The 24,536-nt window shown below is 42.7% G+C and overlaps 1 protein-coding gene across 1 annotated transcript in view; it reads left to right on the top strand.

Moving 5' to 3' along the window:
* Nucleotides 1–24,536, top strand: part of LOC126281881 (tetraspanin-2A) — a 978,340-nt gene that overhangs the window by 716,558 nt on the left and 237,246 nt on the right. Inside the window, exon 2 of the mRNA XM_049981194.1 lies at nt 18,993–19,190. Within this exon, the coding sequence (XP_049837151.1) occupies nt 18,993–19,190 (198 nt within the window). The remainder of the gene's footprint in view (nt 1–18,992; nt 19,191–24,536) is intronic.

Genomic DNA, 24,536 nt, shown 5'->3' with positions numbered 1-24,536 from the left:
TCAGGACCTTGCATAAAAACGGTTACTTCTTCTGAATCACGACTAAACAAGGTGTTAAGTTGTTTAGCCTCTGGTAAGTGTACTGAATTAAACACATTCACATGCACGTAAGGAAAATGGCCGCCCCATTGAGCGCCGGAAACTCTGCGAGGGTTAGATGTGCAGCGCCGTTCGTCAACAGCATCAGACAAAGGGCCATGGCGTTGTCGGTCTGCGCAGCCCGGCCGGTGGAACGCATTCCGGCGATAATTGCGCATCGTACACGCGCCCTCTGTCAGGAACAGCGTCGCCGAGAAATTTAGGACCGCACTACACGAATCCGGCCGCGAACGCTTTGACTGCCCGCTTGATCTATTCCTGGGCGAAGCTAGGCGCTGCTCTAGCTGTTTGTGTATTGCTTCCACCAGACGCGTTACCTTGACATCACCTTGTATCAGTAGTTTACTGTTTTAGGACATGATGATGATACCTATCAGGCTTGATTTGATTGATCTCCATGCGCGTTTGCAAGCTGATTGTAAGACATTTACAATTTATAATTAATCTTACAGTTATTGCTAGAACACGGAACATTTCCACAATTCACGAAAGTGTCAAACAACCTATTCAGTGCCCTTATCCTCTGCTGGTATCTCTTGTACTTAAAAACACCGAAAAATGAGAAACGAGGAATCATGCAGGTTGACCTCGAACTCCATGAAAAACAAATTTTGGTATTTGTTTAGTAATGGACCTATTTTCTGATTTTTGGCTGAAGCATCGCTGGAGCAACGATGAGTAACAAGCTACTGCCAAAAGTGCAGATTAATTATTCCCATTATTCCCATTTTCCAGTTGGGTAACTAGAGTAATATATTCCTATGTCGCGGAAAATTTGTTGCAGATATATGTAACATATTTTATGCTCACGAACTGAAAGTTTTTGGAAAACAAAAGCTCTATAAAAATCAGGATTGTTTCGGCAAACAGAGATCCTACGAAACTTTTCTCGCTTAGTAGTCTATAAGGCCTAAAGCGCCGTAGACATATCCATTGCTTCGGTGCCATATTCTTTGACTGGCTTCCTTTCTTGATTCCTGACTGTCGTTTAGTGAAACAAATACTACCTTAATGACTATCGGACTGGATTTGTGATTGGATTCAGGACTTTCTTGCTGAACCCATCATGTTATTTCTAAAGTAACAAGTTCGAAAATGTATTTAAGTGTGGATGTAAGAAAGGATCGTTACTCTTCAGAATTGAACTCTATAAATATTATAAAAATGAATATACATACGAGGGTTGCCCAGAAAGTAACTTCCGATCGGTCGCAAAATGGAGACCATCCGATGAAGCTTTGAACAGATGTGTTGGGTAGTGTCTTTAGTATTACTATCGATCCCATCAAGACGCTGTTTTCACTTGCGAGCGCACTGTGAGCGAGTATAGGAGCCTAGAACAACGATGTCTCCCGCCAAGTGGCAGGGTCCGCTGAAAGGCTTCGCCTTAATGAATGCAGCCCACTTAACACAACTACCATGCACTTCCTTCTTCATGGCGATTCTAAGCCACACTCTTCAGGGGCAGTGAAGACGCTCCTTTAGCCTTTTCGATGGGAAGTATTCGATCACCCACAACACAGCCCTAATTGGCTCGTCCTGAGTATCAACTCTGTTCACATGAAACACAGAGTACGAAGGCAACACTTGGGCGCAGGCTACGCCCTATAGAGCAATGTAGAGAACTACGGGAAAGCACAGGCGGCTGCCTTCTATGATGATGGTGTTGGGAATTTGGTACAACGCTCCAACAAATGTCTAAGTTGGAGCGGCGACTATGTAAAGAAATATCTGGAAAGTGTAGCTAATTCTTGCAAATAAAATGTTTCTGATTTTCACTTTGGTGTTTAGCAACCGATCGGAAATTACTTTCTAGACAACCCTCGTATATATGTGCCAGATTTCCTCCTAAACCATTGGACTAAACTTGGTTCAAATATCGCCTGCTATCCGGAAAGAAACACTGTGTGGGTAAGAAGCACATATCAAAGGGGTGGGGGTCGGGCTGAAAAAGAAGTTTAACTAACAGTGCACGACTATCAAGACTTCACTCATCCAATATTTAAGAGTGACCGCATTTGCTGACTTGAATCAAACTTTAGACATAATTTCAAAGCGTTACAAAGCTTTTTCACGCTGATACTTCCCACAAAATGATGAAAGGAAAAAAGTTATTCCTTACTACAGTTTCGTTGTTCATACAGAAAACTGCTGCATCAGGCATCACGTTTCCATTTATTAATTTTTTACTACTAATTATATTCGCCACCAATTTTTCGGACAGCATTCCCATGTTAAACTGAATGTACTTGCAAAATTGTATCACCGTTCAGGAGATATGACGTCATAAACACCGAGATGCGTGAAGAACTGCCGCGTCATGCATGACGTCTTAATTCGTTACTTCTTTAGTGCTAAAGCTATTCACATATGCCGCTGAAAGTGTCTACAAAATTATGACACTATATGACACATCTAACGACGTCATCAACTTCGAGCTGCTATAAAACGAAAGCAGAGTGACCTTCGTTAGAGATACAGATGAGATATGCTTGCAAATATGTGTGAATTTATTAAATACATGTGAAATATGTGTGATATGTATGCACGCTAGCAAAGCCCGGGGAAAAACTCGTCTTAAACTCCTAAATTAATTTGAAGCAAAAACTTGGTACACGTGTCACTTACGATCTGGAGAGAAATGCTGTCATTAACTTCGAGCTGCTATAAAACGAAAGCAGAGTGACCTTCGTTAGAGATACAGATGACATATGCTTACAAATATGTGTGAATTTATTAAATACATGTGAAATATGTGTGATATGTATGCACGCTAGCAAAGCCCGGGGAAAAACTCGTCTTAAACTCCTAAATTAATTTGAAGGAAAAACTTGGTACACGTGTTACTTACGATCTGGAGAGAAATGCTGTGCGGTAAAAGACACCAACCTCCTACTGGGTTGCAGGTAATAAAGTGAAAAGAAAAAGGGAGAGGAGGTAATAGACAGACAGAGATATGGAAGGAGATGGACACAAATATGGAGGTGGAGGAGATAAAGAGGAGGGAGGCGAAATGGACAGGAAAGAGGAAGAGGAGATGTTGGAAAGAGAGAGTCTTAAAGAAATGTAAGTCTTTCACGAAAGAATTGGGTTAATAAAACATTTTTGAGATTGAATCTTGTCTGCGGTTCACCAGTTTAGAATCCTTACCAAATTGGATTGATAAAAGTGTTAAGGAAGACCCTGTTGTCCGGAGCCGTGCGACTGCTACAGTCGCAGGTTCGAATCCTGCCTCGGGCATGGATGTGTGTGATGTCCTTAGGTTAGTTAGGTTTAAGTAGTTCTACGTTCTAGGGGACTGATGACCACAGCAGTTGAGTCCCATAGTGCTCAGAGCCATTTGAACCATTTTTGAAGACCCTGTTAAGAGCTAAACGCTTGTTTAGCCACAGCGAGAACTTTACGGACGTGGCAACCACTGCAAGAGAGGCGTTTTGGAACAGGGGTAAAGTTTATTGCCGAAATTTGAGACTGTAGGTTCAAGAAGCTCTGGTCAATATATTACTTCCTCGCAAATACGTCTCATGTAATGACCACAACGAGAAAATAAGTGAAATGTGAGCAGAAACATAGATTTATCGACGGTCATTCTTCCCACGTACCCGTCGTGAATGAAACGTGGAAGGAGGGGAAAGGTAAACGCATAAGAAATATACTCCACCAACAGCCGTAAGGTGGCCTGGGGAGCATACAAGAACTGGACAAAAATATGAAAATACCGCGACAAATACATCGTTGAACATTAACGCAGATTCTAGCCACGACTGAAGGTTACACTGTTGTATATGACTACGAGCGGTATTTGTGCAATGTCCTCAATATATTGCAAGTGTCATCCATAGCCCGAAAAGCGTTATGTGCGGTTATGTGTATTATGTCGGGGCTGAGTGAATTCTGACGTAGGCAAATTGTTGGTGTTCGTGAGGTTATTGCTTCTCTAACAAAGGTAACTAAAACGTATGGTGTTGCAAGAGGCACCATATACGCTACAGTCCATTAAAAATGCTACACCAAGAAGATATGCAGATGATAAACGGCTATTCAATGGACAAATACATTATACTAGAACTGACATGTGATTACATTTTCACTCAAATTGGGTGCATAGATTCTGAGAAATCAGTACCCAGAACAACCACCTGTGGCCATAATAACGGCCATGATACGCCTGGGCATTGAGTCAAATAGAGCTTGGATGACGTGTACGGCTGCCCATGCAGCTTCAAGACGATACCACAGTTCATCAAGAGCAGTGACTGGCGTATGGTGACAAGCCAGTTGCTCGGCCACCATTGACCAGACGTTTTCAATTGGTGAGAGATCTGGAGAACGTGCTGGCCAGGGCAGCAGTCGAACATTTTCTGTATCCGGAAAGGCCCGTACAGGACCTTCAGCAAGCGGTCGTGTATTATCCTGCTGAAATGTAGTGTTTCGCAGGGATCGAATGAAGAGTAGAGCTACGCGTCGTAACACATCTGAAATGTAACGTCCACTGTTCAAAGTGCCGTCATTGCGAACAAGAGGTGACCGATGGCACCCCATACCATCACGCCGGGTGATATGCCAGTATGGCGATGACGAATACACGCTTCCAATGTGCCTTCACCGCTATGTCGCCAAACACGAATGCGACCATCATGATGCTGTAAACAGAACCTGGATACATCCGAAAAAATGAAGTTCTGCCATTCGTGCACCCAGGTTCGTCATTGAGTTCAACATCGCAGGTCCTCCTGTCTGTGATGCAGTGTCAAGGGTAACCGCAACCATGGTCTCCGAGCTGATAGTCTATGCTGCTGCAAACGTCGTCGAACTGTTCGTGGAGATGGTTGTTGTCTTGCAAATGTCCCCGTCTGTTGACTCAGGGATCGATACACGGCTGCACGATCTGTTACAGCCATGCGGATAAGATGCCTGTCATCTCGACTGCTAGTGATAAGAGTCCGTTGGAATCCTTCACGGCGTTCCGTATTACCCTCCTGAACCCACCGATTCCATATTCTGCTAACGCTCCTTGGATCTCGACCAACGCGAGCAGCAATGTCGCGATACGATAAACCGCAATCGCGATAGGATACAATCCGAGCTTCATCAAAGTCGGAAACGTGATGGTATGCATTACTCCTCCTTACACGAGGCATTACAACAACGTTTCACCAGGCAACGTCGGTCAACTGCTGTTTGTGTATGAGAAATAGGTTGGAGACTTACCTCGTGTCAGCACGTTGTAGGTGTCGCCACCGGTGCCAACCTTGTGTGAATGCTTTACAAAGGTAATCATTCGCATATCACAGCATCTTCTTCCTGTCGGTTGAATTTCGCGTCTGTAGCACGTCATCTTCGTGGTGTAGCAATTTCAGTGTCTAGTAGTGTAGAAAATTGATACCGCTTACAGGGAAAACAAAAACTCATCATCCACTAGGTCACAAGCCGGAAGAACGAATTAAGTAGTCATGATAAACAGCCACTGGAGAGGATTTGTGACAAAAAGCAAGCAGTTGACAGCTGTAGAAGTCACTATAGAACTGAACGTCGCAATCGCGAACCACGCCTGCATCAAAACAACACGAAGGGACATCCATAAGCAGGGAATTTCGGGGCGAGCGGCATTTCAAAACCACTCATCAGTGATACGGGAAAACGTGGTGTCAAAGACATAAAACCTTGGATATGCTCAATGGAGAAACGCAATTTGGCCGAATGAGTCTTGATCCATACTGTTTCAAATTTCTGTCCGATTTTATGTCCCAAGAGTGAAAGATTATGGGCTTTCGGTAATGGTTTGGGGAGTCATATCGTGGTGTTTCATGGGCACTATAATTACTGCCAGGAATTGTGTGACAATTTTTGCTAATCAGGTGGATCCCTTGTATAATGTTTGTTCCCAAATGGTCGAATCCTGTTCCAAGCAGACAGGACCCCTGTTCACACTGCTCGCTTGACTGGTTTAGTGAGAATCTCCTCTAGTAAGCACCAAAATCACGAGATCTCAGTATTGTTGAGCCTTTGTTGTCTACTCTCGAGAGAACGGCGCGTGATCGCTATCCATCAGAACATGACCCTATTATGTAGGAAGAAGCGTATATCTTGTATTATTCCCTTGTAAACTATACAGGACGTGAAACTTCCTGACAGGTTAAAACTGTGTGCCGCACCGAGACACGAACTCAGGAGTCCCGAGTTTTAATCTGTCAGGAAGTTTCATATCAGCGCACACACCGCTATAGAGTGAAAATCTCATTCTGCATACAGGACGTGTATTTATCCATTGCGACATGACTGGAAGCTATTTTCAATGCCAACGATTTTCCTTTACCGTATTAGGCATGGTAATATGTTGAAATTATTACGTTTTCATATTTTTGTCCACCATTTGCTGTTATTTGTTCGTCTACCGCGCCATCTCGCTTAGTGGCCACACTTAAGCAAGTTACAGACAGGATTCCGCCGATCAGTGGAAATTATGAACCACAGCTCTTAGAGGAGATAAGCAGACCGGGAGCCGTATATGATTATTCAAATCTCTGCGTGATAGTGAATCTAGCCTCATCGAAACTTCTGCTCAGTTAATGAATTTCTCGATACCATTTAAATTTTAGCCGAACCTGAGTTGACTTTGTCTCACAAATTATTAATTTCTTATCTATGAAAGCTTGTAGGGTTTTCTAACTTTCAAATAAAACTTTTCCGTAAATATGTCTTTCAGCTTGTTTTGCAATATATTATTAGATATCGATCTTACACAATGAAAATTACTAGTCATAAATTTAAAAGTATATGATCTGAAATGAAATCTATGTTAGAAACAATGCTGTGTATTTTTCAGTTTTATCCTCAAACAAAATTTGCAGTTTTGTTATTAATCATTAGGTCTATAAATCTTAATTTCAAAAATTATTTTCGGAAAACAGTTTATAAATTGAAACAAATAAACAGTTTCAATTTAAAAAGTGATGTTAGTACTAATGAGAACCTTTTCCTGTTCTCGAAGGTTCCGGGACACATATACGATTTATTTGTGCCAAGCGCGAGAGACCGTGTCAGACAGGGACAGTCAGGGCTAGAAGGCAAAAGCCGGGATAGGTCCTTTCAAAGGGCACGGCCAACTTCCTTCCCAGTCCTTCCCTAATCCGATGAGACCGATGACCTCGCTGTCTGGTCTGCTTCCCCAAACAACCCAACCCCAGGGCTAGACACCTTCAGACAGGTTCAGATGATTAACACTGCAGGTTGAAATTACTGTGTTCTCTCTGTGGTGGAAACCAGATATGTAACGTATTATTGAAGAACTGTTTGTTACAATGTTATCAGAAGTCTTATTTCAAGAAAATAACAACAAAACTAGATGGACAAGAGATTCACAACATTTTAGCTTCTGTCATGCAGGTGAACCCCATGACAAAACCTTCCCATAGGTTACGCCGAAACAAAGGAACAAGCCCTGACATTGAGACGGCCGTGTAAGATAAGTAATTTTTTGCAATTATTATGTTTATTCCCTTATAAACTATTTCACACGTTGTCGAAACTAGAACATTCATTACAACGTAAGTATGAACTTCAAAATTCGTCAGTATAAGTAAACAACAAATAAGTAAAATGCCTCATTGTATTTAACCGAGGCTAATGAGACTCCCAAGATCAATAAATTCGTATGTGTACGCTGATGTAGAGCTTCGGAACAAAAGTAAGCTTTTAGACAAGTAAAACCCGTAAATTGTCAAATACGTACCGAACGAAGAGGTCAGAGGAAAGACAGTGGATTCGTTGTAGGGAACACGGCGGTTCAAATCACCGTCTGGCCATCGAGACTAACGAATTGCTTGATTCCTCTAAATAGCCTGAGGATGGTTCCCGAACGGTTCCCTTGAAAAGGCACGACTGAGTTTTTTCCCCATCTTCCCGCGGTCGTAGCTCGTGTCTCTAATAATCTAGTCGTGGATAGAACACTGAATCCTAACCTTCCTTTCATTCTCCGTAAAAGACATCACGAAGTACGACTTTTTTTAAAGTTACAGTGGTTATGGTTTGCTAACGGCCTTGCTGCAGTGGTAACATAGGTTCCCGTCAGATCGCCAAAGTTAAGAGGCGTCGGGCTTGGCTAGCACTTGGACGGCCGGGAGAGCGGTGTGCTGACCACGTGCCCTTCCGTATCCGCATCCAGTAACCCCTGAGCGCTGAGGGTGACAAGGCTGTCGGTCGGTACCGTTGTCCCTTCAAGTCCTTTGGACTGTGTTTGTTTGTTTGTTTTTGTTTGTGGTTTCGTGTCATACTAAGTAATGAAGTGTATCGCTAACTGCTATACTCCAAATATCCTTCGCTTCGTTGAAGTTTTTTGTGATCTCTTTATACAAACTCTGCTACTCATCTAACGTTCATAAAATTACGTCCAGTGTGTTCTCGTGTACTATTTTAGCAACTGAGATACCATCAGCTTCGTCTATTTTCAAAATGCATTTTGCTACTTCTTGGTTACAGCACAGTACTTCTCGACGAGACAAATGCAGCGCGTAGCCGTTTAATTTGCCGGTTTTAAGAGACCTGAAATTTTCAGTTTCCCCTAGCCGTTGTGGCAGTCTGAAATAAATGTAACATGGAAATTCATGCCAGTTTGCCTGGAAGAGAAAGTAAATGAAACTCTCAATGAAGATTACGATTGATCAATAGCAGTATAGTTATATCGAACTAAAAGATCATAAATTCCTTGAATTTAAATTTGACACTATTAAATTAAATGCGTATAGTACCTCTACAGACTCCATAAGAAACACAAAATCTCTGTTGAAGTGGTGTGGACACACAATGTTACTTCCAAACAGAATACCAGTAGCAGGTTATGTCCTTAGGGTCCTGTCATCAATGTGCAACTGCTACTGTCTTTTCCTCACATATAATACTGTATATATACACACACTCAATGCTTAGCTAGGGTATTCCTTTTGGGGAACAACCCCAAAATTTTTCAGACTATAGGAATCGTCCATAGCAGTAAAAATGAAATCTAGCGATCAGGCCCTGATCAGATGTTGGAGTTTCTAAATATAATATGTGGGTACATTTTCTAATCATATTTTGCGCATAAAAATTAACTTCTATAATTACTGCACTAACAGCTACGACTGTGGCCACAGAATATCATCTAAACTGAACTTCTCTTAGCAAGGTAGATTAAACGTAACATTGAAAACAGCAGTTACTACCAATGAATGAAACTGAACAATAAGTTCCCTAAAAGGATTAAGGATATTAGTAAAACGAACTTATTTGTAGAAACAGCTAAAAGTTTCTGTTTATTAATACACTCTACACAGTGAAGAATTACTTAGATAAATAGGAGTAGGGGTTTTGTGGAAACATATGCCTAGAACATAATACTTATAAAATACTTGCTATTTCACACCAGACGTTTACACTATAGTGTATTTTCTCTTTTCTGAGAAAACTCTATTCACTAGCGCTGCCATTTGTAATACTAAAATCTTATCCTTTTTCTGAGCTTAGCTTTCACTATTACGGAGACATACTGACTCAGTTTTTCAGGAAAGACTGTTGCGGTACCCAAAATGAGAACTAATCATCGTCACTATGGTCCTGATATCAGCTGATCATGTGCGCAGTGTTGGATTCTGAAATAATGTGTGTATAGTGTACGTAGTCTGTGTAACGTGTACAGTCATCTACACTCCTGGAAATGGAAAAAAGAACACATTGACACCGGTTTGTCAGACCCACCATACTTGCTCCGGACACTGCGAGAGGGCTGTACAAGCAATGATCACACGCACGGCACAGCGGACACACCAGGAACCGCGGTGTTGGCCGTCGAATGGCGCTAGCTGCGCAGCATTTGTGCATCGCCGCCGTCAGTGTCAGCCAGTTTGCCGTGGCATACGGAGCTCCATCGCAGTCTTTAACACTGGTAGCATGCCGCGACCGCGTGGACGTGAACCGTATGTGCAGTTGACGGACTTTGAGCGAGGGCGTATAGTGGGCGTGCGGGAGGCCAGGTGGACGTACCGCCGAATTGCTCAACACGTGGGGCGTGAGGTCTCCACAGTACATCGATGTTGTCGCCAGTGGTCGGCGGAAGGTGCACGTGTCCGTCGACCTGGGACCGGACCGCAGCGACGCACGGATGCACGCCAAGACCGTAGGATCCTACGCAGTGCCGTAGGGGACCGCACCGCCACTTCCCAGCAAATTAGGGACACTGTTGCTCCTGGGGTATCGGCGAGGACCATTCGCAACCGTCTCCATGAAGCTGGGCTACGGTCCCGCACACCGTTAGGCCGTCTTCCGCTCACGCCCCAACATTGTGCAGCCCGCCTCCAGTGGTGTCGCGACAGGCGTGAATGGAGGGACGAATGGAGACGTGTCGTCTTCAGCGATGAGAGTCGCTTCTGCCTTGGTGCCAATGATGGTCGTATGCGTGTTTGGCGCCGTGCAGTTGAGCGCCACAATCAGGACTGCATACGACCGAGGCACGCAGGGCCAACACCCGGCATCATGGTGTGGGGAGCGATCTCCTACACTGGCCGTACACCTCTGGTGATCGTCGAGGGGACACTGAATAGTGCACGGTACATCCAAACCGTCATCGAACCCATCGTTCTACCGTTCCTAGACCGGCAAGGGAACTTGCTGTTCCAACAGGACAATGCACGTCCGCATGTATCCCGTGCCACCCAACGTGCTATAGAAGGTGTAAGTCAACTACCCTGGCCAGCAAGATCTCCGGATCTGTCCCCCATTGAGCATGTTTGGGACTGGATGAAGCGTCGTCTCACGCGGTCTGCACGTCCAGCACGAACGCTGGTCCAACTGAGGCGCCTGGTGGAAATGGCATGGCAAGCCGTTCCACAGGACTACATCCAGCATCTCTACGATCGTCTCCATGGGAGAATAGCAGCCTGCATTGTTGCGAAAGGTGGATATACACTGTCCTAATGCCGACATTGTGCATGCTCTGTTGCCTGTGTCTATGTGCCTGTGGTTCTGTCAGTGTGATCATGTGATGTATCTGACCCCAGGAATGTGTCAATAAAGTTTCCCCTTCCTGGGACAATGAATTCACGGTGTTCTTATTTCAATTTCCAGGAGTGTATGTAGGGAAATGTGGGAATACCGTAGCACTAGCTGTTTACGTTATTAACTTCACTCTACTGTACGCTAGGATAACAGTATGGTAATGCACTGTTTTTAACAAACTGGCCTTGTGTTTGCTAAGTTGTGGGATCCAATCTCCATTAGGTCACATAAATTTTGTTATTACATAGTTTCCCTAAATTACTTCACGAAAATGCTGGAGTAGGTCCTGCTATGTGACTACGGCCGGCTATCTGTCCTATCCATATAAAATTAGACCTGTAAGTGCGCAAACAAGAATTGTAAAGAATTTGAACTCTAGTTCCATGACACATCGAATATTCTTTTAAAAGATAGCCAGCGATGAATATAATTACTACTACTACTGCTACTGCTATCTGCTTCGCCAAAATAATATGCAGAATCAAGTTTCAGATTCAGAGATTGGTAAGGTCCACTTCATCAGGGAGAGAAGGCTTTCGAAAACAGTGTAACCTACTGGAAAAACTAAATTTCCACTTCCTCGTCTGTCAATAGCTGTGTGACTCAGCACGATGTTTCGAAAAAAATGAAAAGTTAGTGTAACTAAGAATCAATGATTGTGAAATAGTTTACTGATTTAGGAAATAATGCTGATACCACGAACTTGTCACAGCTCCTAAATGTATGTAATTATGTGCTCATACCAACACGTTCTTTTTTATTTGTTGTTGTTCTTGATTCGTATCCTTTGATCCACACAGGAGATAGCCCTCGCATCGTGTCTTGTGTTAGTGATTTCTGCTATGTCCGTATTTGGCAAATAAACAAAAATTTTAAAAAATATTATCATCTACTGAGTATGCTTAATGTAATAACAAAAATACAAGAGTGTGCTGAAAAGTAAATGCGTCGGATTTTTTTTATTCTGTTCTCAACATTGGCTAAGGCATTGCATGTAATCCATATTACTAGGTCAACGTCCTCCCTCTGCTGGAGCTAGATGCAGCCCTCTGGCGATAGAGGACTTCGAATTGTAGTATGTAACATGTCTGTGTGTAACGTGAATTGTCGGTTTGTGTGAAACAGCGTGTAGCAGTTGAGTTTCTCACAGCATAAATGTGCCTCCAATTGAAATCTATGCGTTTTGCGGGTGATGGGTATCTCAACAACACTATGACACGTGATGAAAGTGCATTTCACCAATCAGAACCTTAAAACAAAACAGCATACACTGAGATCCACCACAGAGGATCACGGCCACAAAAAAATTTGAAGAGCAGGCCATCAGTAGGCAAAGTCACGCTCACAGTCTTCTGGGATGTTCTAGGAGTCGTGCATTTGGAATTCGCACCTAGAGGTATCAGCAAAAACATGAGAGGTTACTGCGTGACCCTTAGAAAATTGCAAGCCCAAATTCGAAGGGTTCGTTCGCACATGGAGCATCCTCTCCATCAGCATGGCAGCGCCGCAACACAAACAAGCGCTGAGACTCGTGCAACAATCCCGACACCTTGGGTCCACTGTTACGATCATCCTCCATACTTGCCCGATTTCGCCCATCCGATTTTCATTTGTTCCAAAAAGGTAAATAACATCTTCATTGACTTCGTTTTGATAGTGATAAAACGATGTAAGCAGAGTTGTGGTTGTTGTCCCGTCAACGAAGTCAAGGATTATACATTGACGGTGTCAACACACAGGTCTCTTGTTGGAAGAAATGTATTAGTCACCAGGGTGACAAATAGGTAAACGCGAAGACGTTAAAGTAACTCTGCCCTGCCACAGGGGAGTGTTATGGGACCATTGTTTTTCACAATATATAATATAAATGACCTAGTAGATAGTGTCGGAAGTTCCATGCGGCTTTTCGTTGATGATGCTGTAATATACAGAGAAGTTGGAGCATTAGAAAATTGCAGTGAAATGCAGGAAGATCTGCAGCGGATAGGCACTTGGTGCAGGGAGTGGCAACTGACCCTTAACATAGACAAATGTAATGTATTGCAAATACATAGAAAGAAGGATCCTTTATTGTATGATTATATGATAGCGGAACAAACACTGGTAGCAGTTATTTCTGTGAAATATCTGGGAGTATGCGTACGGAACGATTTGAAGTGGAATGATCATATAAAATTAATTGTTGGTAAGGCGGGTGCCAGGTTGAGATTCATTGGGAGAGTCCTTAGATTAGAAAATGTAGTCCATCAACATAGGAGGTGGCTTACAAAACACTCGTTCGACCTATACTTGAGTATTGCTCATCAGTGTGGGATCCGTACCAGGTGGGGTTGACAGAGGAGATAGAGAAGATCCAAAGAAAAGTGGCGCGTTTCGTCACAAGGTTATTTGGTAAGCGTGATAGCGTTACGGAGATGTTTAGCAAACTCAAGTGGCAGTCTCTTCAAGAGAGGCGCTCTGCATCGCGGTGTAGCTTGCTCGCCAGGTTTCGAGAAGGTGCGTTTCTGGATGAGGTATCGAGTATATTGCTTCCCCCTACTTACCTCCCGAGGGGATCACGAATGTAAAATTAGAGAGATTCGAGCGCGCACGGAGGCTTTCAGACAGTCGTTCTTCCGCGAACCATACGCGACTGGAACAGGAAAAGGAGGTAATGCAGTGGCACGTAAAGTGCCCTCCGCCACACACCGTTGGGTGGCTTGCGGAGTATAAATGTAGATGCAGGTGTCGATGTAGACTAAAGATATTGAATGTTAATAACGTTTGCTTTATTTAAAAAGCACTAAGAATTTTCAGATTAAAAATCAAGGGCATTACTTTTCAGAACGCCGTCGTAGATTCTATAACAGTTTTCTCTGAAGTTCCAGTTTTAGTTATGTGTTGCCCAGACAGAAATAGTACTCCATTGCATTACGTCGACGACTGTTGATGCAATTATCATTTCCAACCCTTCACTGCTTCTGCCCATTGGCGTTGATATTCTTTTACCGCTACTTGCAGTTTAATACACTTTACTGTAGGTAGGTATTCTGTGACCATCGATTTAGTTTTACAGAAGATTTGTGACTGCTCTACCGTCGGTGCTACATGTTCTAATGAAAGGGGTTTCTAATTTACTATGCATAAGCTTCTTTCTGGAAGGCACCTATCAACGTCTTACTATTGCACTTAGTTTTCATTGCACTCTTCCGTTTCATGCCATTTACTTCAGATACCGACTCACAGAATTCCTTCGTGTGTAAGTCAAGCAGAATATTTTCCTCTCACATTGCGGGTGAACATCAGCCGCCGTAGTGCGGCTTATATTATTCTTATGGATTTGGTAATTGCAATTTTCCTCTACAGACTCTTGAATTTGCTTTCGTCTGCTTATTTTGATTGCCGTTTTTACGACCTTGCTGTTATATTTCTCTCGCACATCTAATCACATTTCAGCGCCCGTTCGTTTTCTCCAGCTTCACGTTATGGCTCTTTCCGCAGCACCATGGAGCTCTGTGAGTTATTTCCATCGCTGCTTCTCTGAGCGCAATATTTGAAATTCCCGGAGATGGAGATAGACGGCGTTTTAACGTTTCCGCCTCATTTCTGCGAAAAGGCGACCAGGCAAATAATCAGAAGAAATGCTTTTGTTTTTCTTAAAATTCTCGTGAGAGCAGTTTCGATAAATGTGCTGTGTCATCGTGGTCAGAGCACGTGACTGCCTGTTTCTCATCTCGTGCAAAACAAGACATTGTAGTTGGATGCTTTTGTCTGTTTCCGGAAAAAAATCTTGAGTAATAATTTGACAGGAACTGATTCACGTTCGCTGTTTTCTCACGAATTTAAACAAAAACTGTTGTGACAAGTGGAAAAAGGTGATTTATAGATCACCCAGTAGAAAAGGGCAAAAGTATATCACTGTGGTTTTCGATTGAATTAAGAAAGGAAACAAATAACATTTTGTTCTCTGGTGACAATTGTCTCAAAGCGTATACCTCAACAGCTTATCCACTTGCTAAATTAATTTTATGTATTTTCATGTTGTCAGTGGCTACGTATTCACAAAAAGACAGTTACTAAAGCACGCAAGCTAAAGGAGATATTTTTTAATTACCTAGTAGACCATTTTCAGCTGTCAGTTGGTTTGCTGACATAATGTTGTGTATCGCCTAATGTTTGTAGACAACGAGTTCCTATTACTCAGAACTAATTCCATGATGTAACGTTTTTTTAAATAGTGCGTACAGGATTGTGAATGCCATTACCACTACATTAATGGTAACAGCATTTACTGTGGTACATTTTCACATCCATCGCAAGGCAAAAAGTTCACTAGTAATGTAAATACCAATCATAATATTCGTTAACGACTGCTGACATGGCAAAAGTTTTTCAGCAAGTCACAGTTCGAGTACGAGCTTATATTTCTCTGTAAGAATGACTCTCAGAACTTCCTCATTTGCAGGTTAATTAACCTTGATATGATCAATAGAAACATCTTCGCAATAATGAGGTTAGCTGAATGTATATTTAACAACAGAAACAAAATTCGCTGTGCCTGCCGGTGAATTCTACAGAAACTACAGTAACATTATGACAGGCCAGAGGAAATTTAATGTTTTTCGAAGACATGTATACAGCATTTTCAATAATTTTTTGGAAGTATTCCAGTCTCTGTTTTCCTCTGCAGTTTTTATCCTCCCATCACACCGCAGTTCCATCGAGGTTATCTTTTGGTGCCGTAACTCGTTTCTTGTGGAGAAAGTCCTTATTTCTTATCAGTCCACCTAATTTTCAGAATCAACACTTCTGATACTTCAATGCTCTTCTTTAACTGTTTCCTCACAGTCCATGATTCACTCCCCTAAAATACTGTGCTCCAGACGCACATTCTCAGAAATTCTCTCCCCAAGATGAGGCCGCTGTCTGGTAGTAGCAGATTTCTTTTGGATAGAAATATCATTTTTGCAGGTGCTAGTGTGCTTCTAATATCGTCTTTGCTTCAACCATCAAGTGTTATTTTACATCCAAAGTAGCAGACTTGTTTCACTCTGCCTACTGTATATTTATTATATTCTAACAGATTACATGTCCTGGAATAGTTCCTCACTTTCAGCGAGGATATCCGTCAGTGCTTCTTCGTTGCATAGCCTGAACAGTAGGTAAGACAGACTACACCATTTCTTCTCATGAAGTATACTCGCAGCGCGAATACGAAAAAACATCAGCTGCATAAGGGAATGACGACAGTGAAAATTTGTGCCGGACCGGCATTCGAACCAAGATTTTCACCCTACGAGAGCGGTCACCTTAGCCGCTTTGGCTATCCCCGCAACGACCACAGGCAGACCCAAATTTCCATATCTCGTCGTTCCAGCGTCACAACCTGCACTGTACACACGTAATATAGTTCCCGTATTTTAATTGAAAGTCGCTGCCTGGCATCGTTAGATAAATGCGACATTGCGGTGCCTGTGTTGTTAAGAATGAAGAAGAAGGATGCATTGTTCCCACGGACATGCATGAGTGTTCCCTTCCGATACGAGAATTACGTAATATGTACGAGGGCTTTCCACAGAGTACATTACGTTTTCGTTTCTGTCCGTTAGGGGTGGAGCTAGCGCGGACATCTTGGTGTCATTGCATTCCGCCGCTCAGTCGGCATCCTACCGTGCTACTGAGAGGTTCGCGTTGTACTCCGTTGAGTTACTGTGACAGTTTGAAATTTCAGCGTTAATTTAAAATGCCGTGAAGTGTGAAGTGCGTCCTGTATTAATGTTTCTGTCTGCAAAAAACTGTACACCAATAGAACTCTATCGGCAGCTTTGTGAAGTGTGTGGGGACAACATAATCACTGAAGGTGGAGTGCGTCAATGGGTCATGAAATTTAAAAATGGCCGAACTAACGTTCACGACGAAGAGGGAAGTGGAAGACCCAGCACAGTGACTGCCGAACTTGTCGAAAACGTCGATGCCGCGGTCCGTGAAAACCGTAATTGCACAATAATGGAGCTCTCTATGAGTTTTCCACAAATTTGTTGCACGAAATCATTACCGAAAAGCTCGGTTACCACAAGTTTTGTGCAAGATGGATACCAAAAATCTTGACAGAGATCCACAAAAATCAGCGAATGGCTGCATCGTTAACGTTTTTGGACGCTTACGAGAAAGATGGCGACGATTCGGATCCTGGTGACGAAACATGGGTTAAGCATGTGGACTGCGAGACAAAATTGCAGTCAATGCAGTTTGGGCGCACAAATTCCCCCCCAAAACCCAAGAAATGCATGCAGACAATGTCGGTAAGGAAGGTTATGGCGACTGTCTTTTGGGAGACAGAAAATGTGTGATTTTCGTGGATTTTCTGGAAAGAGACACTACAATAAACTCTCAAAGGTATTGCCAAACTCTGCACAACCTCAGAAGAGCAATACAAACCAAGCGCAGGGGAACGTTGGCCTCAAAGATCTTGCTGATTCATGACAACGCCCGGGCCCACACGGCAAATGCCACTCGTGAAGTTCTCGAATCTTTTAAGTGGGAGTTGTTTCCTCATCCGCCGTACAGTCCCGACCTGGCACCGAGCGACTTCCACTTATTCGCAGCAATGAAGAAGTGGTTGGCTATGCAGAGTTTTGATGACGACGCACAGCTTCAAGAAGAGGTAACCACGTGGTTGAAGGCGCAGGAGGCCGAATTTCACGACGAAGGAATTTCCAAGCTCGTCCATCGCTACGATAAGGGCCTTAATTTAAATGGCAAAGATGGCGACGATTCGGATCCTGGTGACGAAACATGGGTTAAGCATGTGGACTGCGAGACAAAATTGCAGTCAATGCAGTTTGGGCGCACAAATTCCCCCCCAAAACCCAAGAAATGCATGCAGACAATGTCGGTAAGGAAGGTTATGGCGACTGTCTTTTGGGAGACAGAAAATGTGTGATTTTCGTGGATTTTCTGGAAAGAGACACTACAATAAACTCTCAAAGGTATTGCCAAACTCTGCACAACCTCAGAAGAGCAATACAAACCAAGCGCAGGGGAAGTTCTCGAATCTTTTAAGTGGGAGTTGTTTCCTCATCCGCCGTACAGTCCCGACCTGGCACCGAGCGACTTCCACTTATTCGCAGCAATGAAGAAGTGGTTGGCTATGCAGAGTTTTGATGACGACGCACAGCTTCAAGAAGAGGTAACCACGTGGTTGAAGGCGCAGGAGGCCGAATTTCACGACGAAGGAATTTCCAAGCTCGTCCATCGCTACGATAAGGGCCTTAATTTAAATGGCAACTATGTAGAAAAGTAGTATTTAAGTGTGGCTTTCATCTGTATATAACAAAAAAATTTCCAATACTTTATTTATTTTTAATTCCAAAACGTAATGTACTTCGTCTATAGCCCTCGTATAAGATTACAGGTTGTGACTGCAGGAACGGAAACATACGGAAGCTTGGGTGTGACCGCGCGTCGTGCACAAATAGCCAGAGCACTTATGGCAACCGCTCGCGTAAAATGGGAAATTTGGGTTCGAGCCCCGGAATGGCACCAAGTTTCGATGTCGAAATTCCCTTAAACAGCAGATGATTGTTCGTATTCGCAGCCGCAAATACTTGTCGTGTGTTCCATAACGGCTGTAGTCACCACATTGCCTGTACCTTCGGACAGGCACGGATGTCCGAATGAATATTGCGTATTTCTTCTTAACAACGCAGGCCATACAGATTATAATTGCTAACGGAAGCAATTGTTTCTCACCTTCATCTTTTCCCTCTTGGTTCTTGTATACATTGTACATTACTCGCTGCTGTTTTCCGTAGAACGTCGAACGTTGTGGACCTCTTGGCATTGTCGAATGCTTTTATTTTTACACGTGCCTTGTACTGTTGCAGCTCGTGGGCGTGTCCATGGTGGCGCTTACGCTGTGGCTTAAGACCGAGCCTGGCTTCAACGAGTGGGTCAACGACCTCAGCATCGAGGAGTTCTTCACCGGCCTCTACGTGCTCCTGGCTGGTGGCATCATCATAATGCTGGTGGCCTTTCTGGGCTGCTGCGGCGCTCTGATGGAGAACAGCGTGCTCCTGTACGGGGTAAGTACTGATACATCGCTCCGCTGGTAACAGCCGACAACGAGTAACAAAAGAATTGTGTGGAGAGCAGTTGCTGAAGAGATTGCAACACTGAAAGTATTTCCCGAAGCACCAGATTGGGGATGGAATGATGTCTCTGATTTGGTTCAGGTCCCTGTACACGATGTTGTGAACATGTGTCATATGCTCAAGGGGAAGCTACATTTGTATACATAACACGTCTTGGCAGGTATTTGACACGTGGCGCTAACACGCATTACTCTCGTACAGTGTAACCAATGTCACATGGACTTTTTGTGTACCAAGACCACAGTACGGTAGTTTTGGTGTACTGCTTAAATGACCTATAACATGCTAGGTTTACCTGTGGTATTGGTAGGATTGGTTGCAAAAGAAACATAATGAATGTATAAGAGAGAAACTGGCAGCCGGGACCTTTTCTTTGTTTTTTTATTTGTTGGTTGTTTAATTAGAACACAGAGTTGCAGATCATTCAGTGTTAGTCTGTTGGGCATTTCTTATTCTTACAGAACATAAATTGCATTTTATAAGTGAAAAAAGTAAGTTTATCGCTTATCTTCTCCACTTTTATGTAACCAAAGCAATTACTTTTGACGTAAGTACAGTTTTCATTTACAAACATTATATACAGGGTGAGTCACGACGATATGCAGTAGGCCGGTGTGGCCGAGCGGCTCTAGGCGCTTCAGTCTGGAACCGCGCGACCGCTGCGGTCGCGGGTTCGAATCCTGCCTCGGGTATGGATGTGTGTGATGTCATTAGGTTAGTTAGGTTTAAGTAGCTCTAAGTTCTAGGGGTCTGATGACCCTCGATGTTAAGTCCCATAGTTCTTAGAGCCATTTTTGAAGGGATGCAAATATTTTTATATGTTATTCTACAAGTAACACTACAGAAAAAAGTTCATATAAACATTGGGCCGCGAATGTTTAGTTACTGAGTTACGGCTAATAAAAGATTTGGTCTGAAAATTGGCAACTTCACTAATGTGAAAGCATCGAACAACTGTATGGGGTTAAAGTAAAGCACGATTTCCATTTATTTTTGTTACTGATCTGGTGAATCTAATAAAATATGGCAAAGTCAGTACAGGTGAGGCATTACTTGCTCGCATTATGGATGCTATATACGAAATTAAGAACAATCCTGTATAACTGAGACGAGCAAAAAACTCTGTTGATACATGTGCAGTTAAATGTATTGAACTCGGTGGAGACATTTCTGAACATTTATTGTGAATGTACTGCGAAATTGTATGTACACTGTAACATTTATTGTGAATGTACTGCGAAATTGTATGTACACTGTACAACTCCCTTAAGACTGAGCTTTGTTTTGTCCAGTTTAAAATGAATTCACGTGTGCTGTGGTATCAATAAAAGCAGATTATATGACACATTCATACAGTTTCAGTTAACGTTATTACTACCATTTTTCCAAAATTAAATTCTCTACAACTTCTGTTGAAACCTTTGTGCTACTGTCTGAAATTTAGAAAAAAATTTGGCCAAGTAGTTAACAAATTAAAAATTTTACGAAATTACTTCCTTACTTCTTTGCTAGTCTGGATGTTCTGGAAAACTACTGCAGATATATGTCTGGTACATGTTTCATTAGAGTCACCAGATCAATAACAACAAAAGGAATGGAAATAGTGCTTAAGCGAAGTTGCTAAATTTCAGGCAAAATTCTTTATTAGCCGTAACTCCGTAACTAAACATTTGCGAATCTATGTTTATATGAAATTTCTTCTTTATTTTTACTTGTAGAATAACATATTAAAATATTGGCATATCTTTGTGAATCACCCTATGTATACAGGGTGTTCCAAAAAGGTACGGCCAAACTCTCAGGAAACATTCCTCACACACAAAGAAATATATTATGTGGACATGTGTCCGGAAACGCTTACTTTCCATGTTAGACCTTATATTATTACTTCTCTCCAAATCACATTAATCATGGAATGGAAACACACAGCAACAGAACGTACTACCGTGACTTCAAACACTTTGTTACAGGAAATGTTCAAAATGTCCTCCGTTAGCGAGGATACATCCACCCTCCGTCGCCTGGAATCCCTGATGCGCTGATGCAGCCCTGGACAATGGCGTATTGTATCACAGCCGTCCACAATACGAGCAAGCAGAGTTTCTACATTTGATACCGGGTTTGCGTAGACAAGAGCTTTCAAACGGCCCCATAAATGAAAGTCAAGAGGGTTGAGGTCAGGAGAGCGTGGAGGCGATGGAATTGGTCCGTCTCTACCAATCCATCGGTCACAGAAACTGTTGTTGAGAAGCGTAAGAACACTTCGACTGAAATGTGCAGGAGCTCCATCGTGCATGAACCACATGTTGTGTCGTACTGGTAAAGGCACATATTCTAGCAGCACAGGTAGAGTATCCCGTATGAAATCATGATAACGTGCTCCATTGAGCGTAGGTGGAAGTACATGGGGCCCAATCAAGACATCACCAACAATGCCTGCCCAAACGTTCACAGAAAATCTATGTTGATGACGTGATTGCGCAATTGCGTGCGGAACTTCGTCAGCCCACAAATGTTGATTGTGAAATTTTACAATTTGATCACGTTGGAATGAAGCCTCATCCGTAAAGAGAACATTTGCACTGAAATGAGGATTGATACATTGTTAGATGAACCATTCGTAGAAGTGTACTCGTGGAGGCCAATAAGCTGCTGATAGTGCCTACACACCCTGTACACGGTACGGAAACAACTGGATCTTCCGTATCACTCTCCATACTGTGACGTGGTCAACGTTGCCTTGTATGGGGGCAACTTCTCTGACGCTGACATTAGGGTTATCGTCAACTGCACGAAGAATTGCCTCGTCCATTGCAGTTGCCCTCGTCGTTCTAGGTCTTCCCCAGTCGCGAGTCATAGGCTGGAATGTTCCGTGATCCCTAAGACGCGGATCAATTGCTTCGAACGTCTTCCTGTCGGGACACCTTCGTTCTGGAAATATATCTCGATAGAAACGTACCGCGCCACGGCTGTTGCCCCGTGCTAATCCATACATCAAATGGGCATCTGCCAACTCCGCATTTGTAAACATTGCACTGACTGCAAAACCACGTTCGTGATGAACACTAAGCTGTTGATGCTACGTACTGATGTGCTTGATGCTTGTACTGTAGAGCAACGAGTCGCATGTCAACACAAGCACCGAAGTCAACATTACCTTCCTTCAATTGGGCCAACTGGCGGTGAATCGACTAAGTACAGTACATACTGACGAAACTAAAATGAGCTCTAACATGGAAATTAAGCGTTTCCGGACACATGTACACCTAACATCTTTTCTTTATTGGTGTGTGAGGAATGTTTCCTGAAAATTTGGCCGTACCTTTTTGTAACACCCTGTATATATAGATATTGTTGCTTTGTACTCTATAGAACGTTCTTCGTAATGATCATATGATCTTGTTTCACATTATAAATCAACAATTTTCGAATAAAACCTGAATTAAACATTGCCAATTCCGATTTTTTATAAGTACTCTTTACTTTTGAGTAACATACACGAGGATAAATGTGTAGAATAAAAATGTTCTGTAGGTTACCTGATCCTTTATATATCCTCACACAGTTTGTAGATAGATCACAGCTTCCAGTTTTTAGGGGAATCTAGTAAGACACTGATGGCTTACGTTAAGAATGCGATCGTTGTCAGGTAACGCCCAATAGGTATGCAGCACATGTTACGACCAAAGCTACTAGAAAAACTGGTGTAGTCTATGTTTAATTATGATGGTCTACGGTAGCTTATGGGATTTGCACAGCTCTAGCGGCACACACAATACGGTCTCAAGGTAGAGAAACAGTTGGTGTTGAATATCTACGAATATTTTTTGACTTATGTTAGATGGAAAAATTCAGTAGTTAACTTAGGAATATTGATCTTGCTTGGAGTGGATACATTTTTGTAGCTACATCGTCAGTAGGTGGCTTATTGGAATCATCCTGCCGTCATTGATTATGAGGTTTTTTTTTCAAGATACGATACTTAAAAACCAGAACAAATTTATGGAGTCAGCTGATGGTATGTAACGGAGATGAATACGTTTAAGAAACCTAGAAAATAACATTCAGTCTTTGCAGCTGTGTCTGTGACTTTAATACTTCAAGGATCATGTGAAAAAAGCTTCACAAACCTGTGCTCAGTTTCGAAAGGAGCATTTCTCTCTCACAATAAGCTTATCAATGCATATAAATTGGACTATGCACGCTTTTACTCTACTGATATACAAAAATAAGCTACCATTATTTCGCTGAAGACGGATTTCTCACCGGAGGTATAGGTTTAGTATCTTCTATTACGAATCAAAACGTCCTCGGTCCCACGTTCGGATCCTGCAACCGATTAGATTTCGAAAGAAAATCATCAGCTTTGGGGGCCAACGACTTCCGGAAGAAGAAGTCACCCACCATCGTTCTGCCAACGGCCTTGTCAACGAGGTCGGAGGAGGGGACAGAGGTTAAGGGCACTTAGTGAGGAAAATTGGGTCTAAGGTGGAAGAACCAGTAATTATCATCGGCATGAGAATGAAGAAGGCAATGGAAACCACTGCATTAAAGACACAACGGCTATCTACAGGTCATGTGGCCCTTAATTGAAAAAGCGTCATGATGATATCTTTAGTGGAAAAAATTCAGAAGTAATTCCATATTCGGATTTCCAGGAGGGGCTGCCAAGAGGGGATAACAATGAGAAAAAGACTGAATAAAATGATAACAACCTACGAGTCGGATCGTGGAATGTCAGAAGTTTGCACATGGTAGGGAAGCTAAAATATCTGAAAATGGAAATTCAAAGGCTCAGTCTAGATATAGTAGGGGTCAGGGAAGTGAAACGGAAAGAAGGCAAGGATTTCTGATCGGATTAGTGCAGGGTAGCAGCAGAAAATGGTATAACGGGAATAAATTCGTTATGAAGAGGAAAGATGGGCAGAGAATGAGTTACTACAAACAGTTCAGTGACAGGGTTGTTCTTATTAGAGTCGACATCAAACCAAGAGCGACAAGGGTGTTCAAGTACACATGCCGACGTCGCAGGCTGAAGATGAATGAGAAAAGTATATGAGGATACCGAAAGGGTAATAAAGTACATAAAGGAAGATGAAAATCTAGTAGTCATGGGGACTGGAATGCAGTTGTAGGGGAAGGAAGAGAAGAAAGTGTTACAAGGCTTGGTACTAGGTGTTCTGCAATATATATCTCTTGCTAAATGCGAATACTTTGTTTCAGAAACACAAGAGGGGGAGGTATACTTGAAAAGGCTGGGAGATACGGGAAGATTTC

The sequence above is a fragment of the Schistocerca gregaria genome, chromosome 7, assembly GCF_023897955.1.
Source record: "Schistocerca gregaria isolate iqSchGreg1 chromosome 7, iqSchGreg1.2, whole genome shotgun sequence".
Lineage (NCBI taxonomy): Eukaryota > Metazoa > Arthropoda > Insecta > Orthoptera > Acrididae > Schistocerca > Schistocerca gregaria.
Note: the sequence above shows the minus strand (reverse complement) of the source record. Positions and strands in the feature narration are given on the sequence as shown.